Source organism: Falco peregrinus, chromosome 4, assembly GCF_023634155.1.
Source record: "Falco peregrinus isolate bFalPer1 chromosome 4, bFalPer1.pri, whole genome shotgun sequence".
NCBI classification, from domain to species: domain Eukaryota; kingdom Metazoa; phylum Chordata; class Aves; order Falconiformes; family Falconidae; genus Falco; species Falco peregrinus.
This window is the reverse complement of record NC_073724.1, coordinates 114,410,285-114,425,121: the sequence shown is the minus strand read 5'-3', so window position 1 is coordinate 114,425,121 and position 14,837 is coordinate 114,410,285. Positions and strand designations below refer to the sequence as shown.

Below are 14,837 nucleotides of genomic sequence, written 5' to 3'. Positions count from 1 at the left end.
ATGAATCTATGTATCTATCTATCTATCAGCCTGTCTATCCAGAAACATAGCTTTCTAAAGGACCTTTTATCCTTGAAAGAGTCTGAGTATACGAATATATGATTCCAAGTATATGAGGAACTCCTCAGTCTTAGGTTGTCCTCTAGATAAACGTAGTTTCTGATGAATTAGATTTTTTTTTCCAATACTTTAGGCCCTTTGGAAAATTAGCTTTGGACTTGGGTTACTTAGGTTCTTCAATAAATTATTGGGGTTTATATACTACAAATTATTGGGTTTTATATACTACAGTCAATGAATTTACTACTTGATATTTCATTATCTGGAGACAACATTCCATTGGTAGATAAAAATTATTTATAAACACTAAGGAACTAAACATGGGTGGCAGTAACATAAACATCCTGTGAGTTTGTTGTGTAAACTTCCTTGTAGTCAACCCAGAGGCAAATGCAACATTGTGAAATTATTCTTAATGTAGTCTTGTAACATAAATGATTGGAACCTGATCCTCAAAGAGGAATTGAAAATATTAAATTTTGAAACATTAGGGACCAGATTTCTGAAGGAAACAGAAATTGCTCAGCAGATTTTATTTGTTTGGTTTTGGAGGGTTTTTTGTTTTCTGCAAACACTTTTATGTAAGATCCCTCAGAATACAAAATATCTGCTTTTGGAGAATAGAGTCTTGGTTTACATGTTGCCTTAATAAATCAAATCAGTTTGCTTCAAAATAACATGCCTTATAGTAATAGCATTGCATGTATTGGTTTGAGACCTTTTTCTATGCATTATTCTTTCAGTATCTAGATGTTGTTCTGGTTTTGTACACATACTCCAGGATATTAAGGTAATGAATGCTATTTGCCAAGAACTGTCTTACAAGGACTTCCCAAGTATGTGGACTGTTTTTATAAACTTTATTTATCAATATTCTAGGGGTTGTTCATTTTTGGTTTGGGTTTGTTGTGTTGGGTTTTTTTCCCGTAGGGTTCTGGTCACTAACCTGTCACTAACAGCTAGTTATTGCATAAAGCTGCAAAGGTGTAACCTTCTTTCAACTGGATAAAAGTTAAACAAAATAGTAAAATTCTTATAGGATGGAGCTGACTTATGAGGGACTAGTTAACAAACTGAATAAACAGACTAACACACCATGGGACCTATAGTGATCTTTTCATTTGAAAATAATGATTACTGAGAGGGTTGAAGAATGATTAAAATTAAAATTAGAGAATATAAATAAATTGATGAAAACAAGGAGATAGAAGTTGAAAGTAACTCAGGCAAATGGTTCTCAGAAAGAGAGTTATTAGACTGAAGAGCAGCTTTTCTAGCTAAATGTTGGAATTTGTTTCAATAAATGATGCAAAGCAAAACAAATACTTGTAATACACTATATGACTCCTCAACTGTTCTTTGATTTGCTCTGATGTCTCCTTTAGGAATATAAACTGTAGTTCTGTGAAATCAAAAAGTTGTTGTGGCTTCAGTCTCAGGCTGTTCAGTTCTGGCCTTTATTCTTCCAATTCTGTTTAACTTCACACACTAGTAAAGTAAAATATCAGACATTCTACCAAAAGGAGAAACATGCCAGACTTTTTTGAATTAACTATATGTAATTTGCTGCTTGACAATATACAATATCTCCATTTCTTTCTGTGTTTTCTATGTGATCTTATTATATAGACCAGATTGTTTTCTTAAGATAGCAAGTGGACCCAAGAGAAGTCGTGTGTTTGTTACTGAGGGTTTACTTTCCTGGATGTTTTTATAAAACTAAAAGTTATCCTCACAATTTAAAGGAATAAAAGTACTCTCCCGTATCACCATGTTTCCTCTTGCTTTAACCGACCTAGCTGCAGGTGACTCAGGCACATGGCTCGTTTCTCACCTGCTGTATCCTGGAGATGTTCCTCCAAAGTGTCATTCTGGGAAGCATATTTAATTTTGTCTTCTCTTCATAAAACCAAGTTGCTATGGATAGCAGGCTGCCTTTGCATCTGCTAATACAGAGAAACTACTTTTTATCTTAGCCATTTGTTTGGTTTCATTCATATGTACAGTGCTAGCAAGTCAATCATGATTATCTGGTTTGACATAACGTATAACACAGATCCTAGAATTTTTCCCTGTCCTGCACTGAGCTCAGGAACTTCAGCTGTATCAAAACAAAGGCCCTTGAGGTCATTTGGTGCAGATACAATGTAATGTTATAAGTGCTCCAAATAATGCCAATAGATTGTTTTTACTCTTCAAAGCAGTGAAGATGGGTATTAAGAAAAAGTACCCAAAACATACCCAAAGCTCTTACATCTAGAAGTTCTGTGTTTATGGGTAAAGATCTTTCCAGTATAAAGCCATCAAGGCTTCATCTTGCTTCTGTATCTGCCTTTCTTGATTCAGGTACTGTCCTTGTCATATAAACATACAGCACATGGACCTGCATATAATTCCTTTACAAAACCACACTAGGATATTTCTATTTGGACAATCTTTTTAGACATTTTTCATGTTAAAACATTTCATGTTTTCAACTGAATTGAAATCTCAGGGGTAGCCAGGTATGGATTATAAAGAAACAAGACAGATTTTCATTATTCTTTCAATATTGAACCAGTCAAATTTTTTTTTTTTCTTTTGTTGTGACATTTCTGTTAGTCACTAAAAAACCAAGTCTTTATTTTCTAAAAGCTGAAAAAGAAGCTTAGTAACTTGAATTCTTGGTAACGTATGTTATAAACCCTGTGCTTTTTGGCTGTGCTATGTGATAGCATCTCTGCTTTCTATTCATCTGCAGTGAATGTTTACAACTGGCCCAGTTGTGTAATATGAATGTAACACAAATACCTTCATAGGAAAGGAACATTTTCTTATTGTCTACTAATAAATTTGAGTGAAGTTCTTTTGAAATAACTAATGGGAAGCAATTGGTTGGAAAGTGGATGTTATAATAGGTACTACACCTGAAAAAGACTGCCTGAGCTGGCTAATTGGCATTCTTTATTTGCTACATGGATTGCCCGCAGTGGAATAAAAATATACTCCCACAAAAATTCTAGCTTAGTTATATTGTCCTTTTTCTTTATGCAGTGCATATATCTTTATGCAATGTGACTCTGTAAGAAAGCTCCTGGTTTATTTATTCTATGGGTATCTCCTGGGTATTTAAGGTATGCTTTTACTGCTTAGGTTATTATCTGAATGGAGACCCAACATAGCTGAATTTCTTTTTCAAAATCAAAAATCACCCATAATAAAAACCATGCTGTTTTATTCCTAATTTAACAGAGAGACAAATAAGAATAGTTTAAGGTATGAATAACTTCCTACAACTGAACTTGGCGATATGAATTTTCAGTAACTATTAGCCATGAACATTTCTTTGTATCCTTTTTTATTATGTGCAAAACAATGTTGGAGTATTAGGCTGATACTGAAGTTCTGAAACGCAATTGCTAAAAAATTGGAAATGCAGAATCAAGTCCTAAACCAGCTGTCTTAAATTTGCCAACATGATAGTATTAGACTCTGAAAACTGAAGGGTTATTAAAGGGGGTTAAAGTCCTTAAACTCAGCTTGTCACAAACTGCCTGGCCTGGCCAAAGTTAACTCAAGCAGAGGACTTTTTTTTTTTTTTTTTCTTATGACAGTGGGTGGAAATTCAATGTTATATTTAAGTATTTGGGGAAAGTCTTGAGCCTGGCCCTCTTTGTCATCAGCAGCATGTGGAAAAAGGCATCAGTATTTCCCATATACTGAAAGTGACTGTTGCAGCAAGTCTTTCTGTCCTTTCTACCCTCTACATTTAATCTATCTTGCTAAGCAGATCTTTTTACAGTTGGATCTAAGTTATTTTGCCTAATGGCTTTATATGAATCTAGTTTAAGGGGAACTAAAGCACTAAAACAAAGTGCACAGAATTCTCCAGAGGACAGAACTCCACAAACCATTACACACCTCCACCTGAAAATAGCATGTAATGTAAGGGATGTTTCTGTATTGGCATGGAAATGGTCTTGTATTTCAGTGTTTCTACTGCAGTTTTATGATTCTTTGATTCACTTGGATGTGAAATTAGTAAACCTGCTGCTTTGTTCTCCACCAGCTTTGACATGATTGACTTTGACTTAATATTCCCAGCTGAGAGTTGTTTTCTTCTGTTGATACAGTTCCCTTCCAAAGCCTTGTCATTTTTCTTTTTCATTGTATCTTGATTTCTAAATTATTGTCCTTATGTTAACCCTAGGACATGCAGCTAACGCTGAGAATGGATATGTTTGCATTTGTAACTTCTTAAGCTTCTCTACCCTCTCATAAAAATCAAAAGAACATGCCCTTGTTCATACAGGCAGATATGTTGTGCAGGGAGCTGTGTCTCAGTGCTGTGCTCATATTTCTATATAAAACTTCAAAGCTTGAGACTCATCCTTTTGTTTAAAGGGTATGGGGATTGTACAACCTTTTTTAAGTAAAATATTACTCTTAAAGACCACTGACAGGTTTTCAACATCATTTTCTTAATGGTGAACATTTTAAGTAACCGCCTTTTATTATATTTTTCTTCTTTTATTTTCCTGTTTTATTTTCGGTGTTGTAGTCCTGCATGCCTCTCTTGGCTTGCATACCTGAAGGAAGGGAGGCACAGGCAGGCCTGAAACAGAGGCCGAGCTGTTTTATTTCAGGTCCTTCTCCACCCCTTATGTTCTGGTTTCATTAAACAAAGCAGTTTTTGTTTTTTTCATTTTACCTATAGGTTCATCAAGGAAATCAAGCGATTTGCCCAAGATTTCCTAGGTACCCTGTGAAAGCAATGAGTTGTGCCAGATCAGTTGGCTGCTGGCCTAATCTTGGAGTAATCACAACCATTCCTTCTAGCCGGTGTCACCACTAAGACTACCTTCTATACAAGCATAATTGGTTTTCATCAAGCAGGGGAAAAAAAAAAATAGTTCCAAAGTAATTGCACTTGACTTAATTCAGTAGCCTTGTTATTATGTTAAATAAGCGTGCTTATTTTTCTTTCTAGAAAAATACTAGTCAAATTTTTAGGATCACTAAATAATCCAGTCCATTCTGTGTTTCTTACGCTTCTTATTCCCTGCTTTTTACGATTGCATAACATCACGTTCTTGGTTGGAGGGAAAAATCTGTTACTACATCTAAATCATCTTCACCCATGCTTCTAGCTTCCCTTTCAGAACTCTATTAATAAATTTTCTTTCCCATATGCACTTTTTGTTTCCCATATGCACATTTTTGCCCGAAGCAAACTCTTCTCAGTGTTTATTTTTGGTGTATGTCCAACATTACTGTAATCCAGTTACAGTTATTTGTGCTGGTAGAATATCAGCTAAATCTATTTGTTCCCTTTTGTCATGCTTACTTAATATTTTAAAAAGAAAATTAGTGAGATTTTTCCACAACTGTACTGGGTCAAACACAGTTCACATAGCTTACTGTAGAATATTCAGTTTTCCTTTGTGCACAAGTTATTATCAATTTAGGATGAGAGTTGGGCATGTGGATTTGAGCCATGCGTTAATCCATGTTCATCCAGAAGTGCATGTCTTTCTGTCTAATACAATGGTTCAATTACAGCTGATGAAATTGCATTATCTTTTGAATCCATCTTATGGTGTTGTCTAGCAATTAGTCACATGTCTACATCCCATATTCAAGTGTTTTTGTCTCACATAGGCAGTAATCAATTTTTAAAAAAGACAATTTAAAATAATTTATTAATAGTTTTTTATTTACAGATTTTGTAAATATGAAATAGTCTAGAAGTGATGGGTAGGCTCGGGATTAATTCAGTGGTGTCAAATTCTTTTGAAAAAAACTTTTTCTACATTCTGATAAGAGGCTATTTCAAATATAGTGTTTTAACAGCATAAGAACAAAAATTACAGTGAAGAGGATGCCTTTGCAGTTCTGCATTGTTCTGGTTGTGGTGCAGTGAGGCTGATGAAAGGTCACCTACTGCTTTAAAATGTAGGGCTATAGGGGTTTGTAATAGACATTTTACTACTCTGGTACAGGTGGCTTTACCCAATATTATTAATATAAATGCGTCTCTGGTCACAGAATGCATAGATTCTTTCCACTCTCCAACCACATTGTAGCTGTTGCTTGCCCTGATATTATTTTTTTTTTTTGTGGCCTTTTTAAAATTCATATGTGAACTTTTTTTTTACTTCTGCAATTATCCAGATTTCTCCAAATATCTTTGAAAAGTATATTAAAATTGTTTTGGATTTTTGAGATTCTGACTGGCAGTTCAGAAAGTTGCAATAGCATAAGTATATTTTGGAGTGAACTGGGTAGCTTGCTATGTGACAAAAAAGCTGATGGTCTTAAGCTGATGGACATTGCTAATACAGGTCTATGATGATGCAAAGGAAATGTGAATTGGGCCTTGTTATTAATTTGTCTTTAAATATGTATGTGGTATATAAATAGATATGTTATCATTTTGTATATATGATTTATAGCATCAATTAATGGTAATGTATGTATTTTTTAAGTAGACATGGTCCTGCTTGAAATGATGCGGTAATGTTACGGATTATCTTCTGGAAGACAAGTTTTTAGGTGTTTTGGGTTGAGTTACCCTGGAGCACTAGAGGAAAGCTGCTTTCTGTACAGCTTGCACACCTTCACTTCTTATGCTTGAGTAAAATTACAGAAATCATGGATTCAGTCTTATGTACCTTTACATTTACTTTACATGGAGCAATGACTACACTGTAGGCCCCCTTAGCTCAGATGTGCAATTGCTGGCTTCTGTATCTATACCTGCAATTCAAAAATGCATTAATGTTTGGTTTTCAAACATGAAGTGACCTTATCTGTATGCAAAACTATGAGAGTTTTTGTAGTCAGGCACTTGTTATGTGAGAGGACACAGCCAGGTGTATGATTTTGGCTTTTCAGCAAAGTTCTGAATAAACCTTGCGTTACAACATGATTGTAGTGTAGTATGGGACAAGCACCTTGAATGAAAATACAGTTAAAACTGATGTTAGTTTCACATGTGACAAGTTGAAGTACAATGTTGTAAAAATATGTTCTCCGCTGTTAGAGCATTGTCATAATTTTTCATTAAGAATTACTGCCACGTTGTATCGTTATGTGTTTTAGCAATAGCTAAACTTTGAGGAATTCTAGGTTAGTAATATAGGAGGAATTAAATAATTGAATCAAGTCTTATTGCACCAAAACATTTGTAAAAATTCATTTATCTTATTTGACCATGTATTTACAGATAGTCTTAGTTGTCCCTTTGTCTGAAATCTTTAAATTTGCTTTAGTCTTTGGAATAGTAAAACTATGTACAACACTTATCAATTCTGTTTAATTTTAGTGTCCTTAAATCCTAATTGAATGCGAATAGACATAAAAGGATTTTGTCACACAGTCCTGTATTTGTTTTTAAAAGTCAATTGGTTATTTTCTATGGTTAAAAGTACCTGAGTCACGCTTTAGGTTAAAAGAAAATTCCACAAAATACAGGTAGACATATAGGGGTCCAAGATCCACTGAGTCTTAAGACTTCGTCACCTGAGACTGGAATATATCCTTAAATCTTTCCAGATGCTTGAAGCAATCAGCCCAGATTTTATACACTTCACACCCCTGGCACTTCTGTGAGAAGAAAGAAAATACTTGCAAATAAAGATTGTAGGAAAAGTTAAGGAAAAGAGATTGCATTAGTAAGAATAAAAAACCTAACGGGGGATTACAGAAAACTCTGTGCAGAAGGTTATTGGCAAGCACCAAAGGGTGAAAGAGGAGAAAATGATACTGCAGTCATAATCGTGAAGACCTTCTGCACAAATAAATGTATTCACACTTCATATGCATATATAAGCTACTGGAGATTTGTTTATTTGTTGCATAAATCTTTTCTAGGTGGCTTTATTTTTAAACTCAGCCTCTTGCTCTCTTTCCGTTATGTTTATGTATAGTTGTACATACCAAAGTTTACACTATGGTTTAGCATTTAGGGCAGATAACATTCCTCCTGAGCTTCTCATTTGCATCTTCTGATGCAATTTAGTTGACAAGGTCTTTTCAGGCATGCAGGGAAAAAAACACTCCCATGTCCGTTTTGATCACTGGCAAAGGGGTATCTTCTTCAGTAGTTTGTCTAGATGCTATTTCCACAAGAAAGCGCTTTGCCTGTAAAGCTTGTACATATAAATCTGCTTCAGCAGGGTGCTTGCAAAGTTGTGTCAGAGTTAGGTAGAAAAAAACCCAAAAACTAAGTATTCATGAAAATTGCAAGAGTGTTTGCTTGGCTGCTTTTTTTTTGCCTTTTTTTTTTTTTTTTTTTTTACACCCCCCCCCCCCCTTCCTTTCTCCCGTGGTTTGTCATCCAGAAAGGATGCAGGCGCACGTCCCAGCCACGCAGAGCATTGATTGCTTCTGCCTGCAGCGGGGATGCTGTCAAGTCGCTGTGCGAGTGGAGTCCGATATTGACACAGAGCTGCTGGCCAGCAGCTCCTGCTGCGCCCCGCTCCCACCATGCCCTGCCGCTAGCTGCTGCCAAGGGGGCTGGGGAGGCCCCGGCGAAGGACCTGGCGGCTGGGAGGAGAGCGCTTCCATGCAAACTGGCCCAAGGAAGCCCTGGGTGCACCATGCGTGCCCACCTTCCCAAGCAGCACAGCTGCGGCAGGGGGTGCGAGGGGTCGGACGCCGGCAGGAACGTGCCTCCCATAGCGAGGGATGCCCACTGCGCCTGTCGTTGGCACCAGCATCCTCCGGGGCTCCAGTATAGCTCTCAGGCGCTTCCCTCGTGGGGACCTGGAGGGGCCAGCCAGAGCAGGAGCAAGTTTGTCCCTTTGTGGGACACTGTGCGGAAGAGCCCCCCTAAATCCCCAGCCAAGCCCCAGGGCAGCCCGGGGGAGTGGTGGTCAGAGTGCGCCTGTGCCCACGGCTGGTCCCCCCCGGTGCAGGTGAGCCAATTCTTCACTCTCCAAGCGACTTAGAGGATGATCCAGGGAAGGGAAGTGTGAGGTTTGGTGGTGTCGGCAACTTTTCATGCTATGTCTTGATTTGTGTTTAGAGATGCCTTCTGGAAAAATTATATGCAAGGGCAAGCTGTCGGTTGGTAATGTCTGTTGTTTGAATATTGATTCTCTGTGGCCTGTGGAAATTTTGGGGTCCTCTTGGAAAGGTTTTCTTCTTAAAATATTTTGGTTTCTCCCTCCAGGTTCTCCAGACTTTGTATTCCATTATGTTGTATAAAGAAATTATTTGTTTATCCCCACCCCCACCCCCACCCCGGTGTAATGGATTTTGCCTGCTTCTGTAAACAGTTTGTTTTCAAATGTTACCTTAATTTAATAAGGATATTTTAAATATGGAACATGGCAGGGTGGTGGTTTAGGTTTATTAATGAGAGAAAGTGTGATCTATTTTTCCTCTTTTGAACTTCAAATGTAATTGAAACCTTTAATAAATATGAAATAGCTCTTTAGCTTTCATAAATCTATAGGTTTTTATTTAATGGCAAGCAGTGTATTTTAAAACAGAAACCAGCCAGGGTATAGGATGTGTATAGATACCTGTAAGCAATGAGACTGAGAATGATTACACACCAGATAACCCAGGACTGTGAAACAGAAATCATAATGACACTTACATGATGGTTAATATTAAAAAGCTTTAACACTTCCTCGACTGATGCATGTTTTCATTTCTGCCGTAGAAAACTTTAAGCTCATTCAAAAGCTTTGTATTGTGTCAATATCAAATCTGTTTGTCATAATTTCACACAAAAAAAAGCAGAATTCAATGTTGGAAGAGGGTTTTGAGATACATGTTTACTTACTGAAATAGTACACACTAGATTTGAACTAGCCTTAGCCTACATTGAATGTGTGCATCCTCTCAGAGATTAAATCAATTCTTTGATGGAAATGGGTTTAATATATTTTCACTGAACAGAATAGCAGTAAGGTGAAAGCCTGTCAGATAGTGTAGCTGTACTTGATCTTGTCTTATGGTCTAAAACAGTGATGCTCTGTTGATTGAAAGTGATTGCTGTATATAAAACACTTTAATTTTTTTGCTTCAAATCTATTATTAAGTAGAAAAACTAAACTTTCTGATACATTTTGAAGTGACCAAAATGATGCATGTGACTAAAGTATACGTTGTACATTTTCTGTCATAATCAAAGCACATACAACTATTTATGGCAGAATAAAACCATATAAAGCATAGAACTAGACTTTGTTCTAATTTTAATTATAAAAAGCTCTAAATATTTTTGGTAGGCTCTGACGATTTTTGTGCTGGAAAAAATCCCGAAGGAAAAAACCCTATAAAGGAAAGGGTTCCTTGTTTTTCAGAGGTATAGAATTTATAAAAGGAAAATCAAGGAGTGATTAAAAAAAAAAAAAAAAAAGGCCACTTCTAAGGATACATCAATATCTACATTATAGATGCGTTGTAAAGTTACTTCATTATCTTCAGTGCCTTTGTGGTCACGTCCACTTGTGTTTACATAATGTGAAATTGTTCATGTATATGTGCTTTCTGACATTTAATTTTGAACTCTGCACTGTAAACTTTCTTTACTGTACATCCTTAATGCCAACTACCTTATTCTGTTTAGGAAAGTCCCTTTCCTGTGTTCTGCCTATAATGAATCAATCTACCATCACTCAAACTGATGTTCTGTGCCTAGGGTTGGACTGATGTACTTACTTTGGCAAACACTTGGTATTTTTTTATGTCATAGAGTTGTGGGGTACTTTGTTTCAAACAATAATCTATCTTTTTTTTCCTGTGCAAAGTAAGCATTGTGCAAGCTATGGGAAGAAAGGAAAGTGTGTGTATATGTGTGTGTGTGTATGTATATTGTTCTACGTACATACACTTAGACAATCATTTTATTAATTATATTGCATAGATGTAATATGGGAAAACATTATAGAGCTGCCCTTAATAACTGCCCTTACTTGGGAGGATACAAGTTGAAGTCAATTAAATTTTGTGTGGGCTATGTTGACTGGGAAAGATGTCATCTTGCTTGCCAAAATAAGGAACAGTAGTGAAACAGTTACATTTGCTGGCCTAGAAAAAGGAAAAATTATTTGAAATTTCCATCTTATGTGTAAATGTGTTAATAAATAAGCTAGTGACAGCTTTGAGGATGGAGAAGGGTTTTTTTCTGTAAAGTTCTGAGCAGATTTTTTGTTCTGCTTGTCATGTTTGGGAGACTACCTTCTTCAAGCATAGGAAAGACAGAACACCTTGGAAAAACTGCTTCTTGGTTAGCACTATGGAACCAAATTTAACGCACAGGTCCTTAATTCCTAGAGTGTGTGTTAGCCAGCTGTAACTAATGTACACTTTGTCATCCTCACCCTGATAAAAATGCTGATTTTTGTTGCTGAGGACATGGTTCCATTTTCTTTACCAGTTCCTCTTTCTTTAGTATGTCAGAGCAAAGAATGGCACTCAGGTATTATTAATATTTTAACTGTCTTAAAACTTTGCTTTGCTAGCTTGCATGTTTGTGTTTGCTTGTAGCTTCATGTTGACTTGTGGGTAGAAAAATGCTCTCTTTATATCCAAATAGAAGTTTAGAAGTTCTTTTGGGATTACAAAAAAAATCCCTCTTAATTTTGGAAGTGAGTTGAAAACAAGTTTAGATTGAAATGTGATTCCAAGATTTGATTCCAAGACCTTTCTTTTTTTTTTACTTGCAGTCCTTCTTGGCAAACTCATTTACAGTACTGTTTCCTTTATTAAAAAAAAAAAAAAAAAAAATAAAGTAAGTTAATGGGGAAGTTTTCTATCTCCCTGTTGCCTGGAAATATTTCTAGCTCCTCTGCGGTGTACCAGCTTTCTCTATCACTGTTAGTACCATGAAGTCATGTAATTTGTGTGATTTACTCAGAGATTTCATATTTAAGGTCAGTGTTATGCTAACTCTGAGAGAGCAGAGTAAAATTGGGGGTGGGGATTTCATAATTAAGGCCAGTGTTATGCTAACTGTGAGAGAGCTGAGTGAAATTGGGGGTGGGGGGAGGGTGTTGGTGCAGGGGCAAGGAGGTGACCTGATGTTTCACATGGGTCACATCGGATGTAGTTTGTAACGTTGGCTGTACTTTCCTTGTTGGCACATATGGACTGCTGGCACATACAATCTACAAATTAATCAGATTAGAAATGTACGATAAGACGTGCTGCTGAAGGTATGCAATGAACAGCTATTGCAGAAGGGGCGGGGGGATAGAAGTCTACCACCCTGAGCATAGCTTGAAGAGGAAATTGCAGATTGAGCTGCTGCGCTTCTTTTAAGAAGTCTAAGATACAAGTTTTACTTCAGGCAGTCTTTATGGAAAAGGGAACCCTCTAAACACCTTTCCAGTATGTGTGTAACTGTGTGTTTCCAGATTCCTAGAGCTCAATATTGTTCTGTTAAAGGGGAAAAGGCAGAAGTGGATTCCCAGCTTTGGCTGCTTCCCAGTTCAGAAGACAATATTGGACTCCACTTTAATTCAGCTTACTCTGTTTGCTATTAAATTTTTGACACTTCTATTTTGAAATATTCTCAAGGAAAAACATCTCATATCAGACAGTATCCTGGATGTGTCATCTACACAAATGCTTACATGTGTTTTGTTTTGAAAACTTCCATAGAAGTGTAAAGTTTCACATACTTGTAGTCAATTTGCTGTCAATGTCAGCTTTGATGACTTTTTTGGTTGGCTGTTTTTTTCCATGAATGTCAGATTTATTTTTTATTATTATTATTTTTTGCAGTCAGTGTCTTTTAAAAGAAATAGCATCACTGAGCTGTTTTGTTACCTAGCAGAGAGGCTTTTGAGCTAAACCCTAGCTTATAAATGTAGCACGACTTAAAAAAGGCAGTGAGTAGCCACATTCTGAAGTATCAGCTGAGAATGGTCTTTTGTCTTTGAAGGCTTTGGGCGCTAGTGCTGAAATTTTAGTATATCATTCGAGAGCTCTTTGCGTGGTGAGATGCGGTGAGAGTTAGCTTCAAGGCATTCTGCTACAGTACGAAAGCAGAAGGTCTATTCCAAGAGATACTGGCTCTCCTAACAATATAAAGAAATTATTTGTAATAGGTTGTGTTTTTAAAAGCTTAGCTTACTCTTTTCAGGTTCATGGATTCCCACATGCAACTGGCCATTCTTCTGTTAAGTCACTCCTGGCAATGGACGTACATACAGCTATTTTCATTAGCTAAGGGAGATCTTTTCGCTCTAATTTAATATGTTCAATTGTCAGTTAAATAGCAGTTAAAGAGCGAAATAATGCTGGGGTTTTTGCTGTTCTTTTTGTTTTAATCTCTGAGACTATTGAAAGCTAGATGTTGTAAGTCAAGAGTTAAGGATTTGGTGTCACTGACAATTTTAAGAAGGATAAAAGAGAGTAGCTGGGCAGTTTTTAATGGAAGAAGTTGTTCATATCCCATTCTTGGGCTGATATGTTCTTATCAGTGGATTTGGGCGACAGCCCCTAAGTTTAGGAAGAGGTATCTTAATTCAGCATCTTGCCTTGGATGGATCATTGTGCTGCATTCATAGAAGTAAGCTCATTTGTACATCTTTTAAGTGACAGCTGCACAGATTGCTGGCAATGTTTCAGAGCGGAAATACAAAAGCCATTAGCGTGTTCTTTTGCAAGATGAGTAATATTGTTCTAACAATTCCTGTATCCAGTCCCGCTGACTGACAGAGGACTTTGAGGAGTCTGTAGCATTCTGGGTGACACTCACATCTGACACTCTCCCAGCACAGCTGCTGTAGAAAACGTTATGCTTTTACATTCTTGTTTAGCCTATTTCTTCTACCAAAACCAGGAAAGCATTGTTAATACTTAATTCATAGCATTTTAGGTTATGTTTGACATTAAAAGGAAGTCAAAGTTTAGCTCTTGAGTCCCCTGCCATGAGGTCAGCAGTCTCATTAGTGATGCAGGGAACGTTTCTGGTCAGAACTAACGTGAAAAGTTGCTTAAAGTTTGTTCAGAAATATGATTTCCTTAGAGTAATGGCTGTTCACATGATTGCAATTTGAAAGATGGACGTGGTATGTCCTGAAAAGACCAGAAACTAAACATGCTGAGACACATTTGGAGTTTCTGTATAACACGCAGGTTTAACAAAACAAAACAAAAAACCAACCAAATCCACAAAAAAACCCCAGCAGTACACATGAAGCTTTGTGCTCTGCAGACACAGGAACCTGGGGATGCGTCAATTGTTCCAGATTTCCCGCAGTGTCTCAAGGGGTCATTCATCCACCTCTGCCTGGATTGATAATGTATCATTGCTTTGCAAAGGGAACTGGGAGTAAAAGAAAGGTGGATAGTCGTCTTTTGGTTTTCTGTCTCCTTCTATTAATGTATTAGATCTTTCATCACTGTTAATATTTTTGATAATGTGTGATTTTAAGTAGCAGCAAAGACAGTTAAGAAATAGACATGGTTACATTTATCATGAAAGTATTTGTGTGCAAGATGTTTTGCCTATTTTCATTTAAATACAGAAAAAGATAAATGTATGCTATGCACTGTACTAACCAATGATTGTAATAATTTATCTACGCATATCTTGGCTCCTGCTGATTGTTCAGTCATAAATATGTTAATACTTAATTTGCATGATTTGTTACACCGTATTTAGTTTTGCTTTTAATTATTCCCATGTTTCAAAATTTCTCCTCCTTGGTGCCTCAAGAAGCCAAGAACATTTTCTCCCCTTGACATGTAATTTGGCTTCTTGGATTTTCATGGGGGAAGAAAGGGCGTTATGGGAAGGGAATTGTAGAACTTGGAAGGGGATTGTT

General features: G+C 36.7%; 1 protein-coding gene across 19 annotated transcripts in view; it reads left to right on the top strand.

Moving 5' to 3' along the window:
* DLG2 (discs large MAGUK scaffold protein 2) overlaps positions 1-14,837 on the top strand; it is a 1,040,329-nt gene that overhangs the window by 576,020 nt on the left and 449,472 nt on the right. For 5 of the 19 annotated variants that reach the window (XM_055801309.1, XM_055801307.1, XM_055801306.1 and 2 more), the window contains exon 1: positions 8,456-8,960. The exons of the other annotated variants lie outside the window; for them this stretch is intronic. In XM_055801309.1, the coding sequence (XP_055657284.1) occupies positions 8,643-8,960 (318 nt within the window). In that variant the 5' untranslated portion in view covers positions 8,456-8,642. Of the gene's footprint in view, positions 1-8,455; positions 8,961-14,837 lie in introns of those variants that run through there. 19 annotated transcript variants of the gene reach the window in all.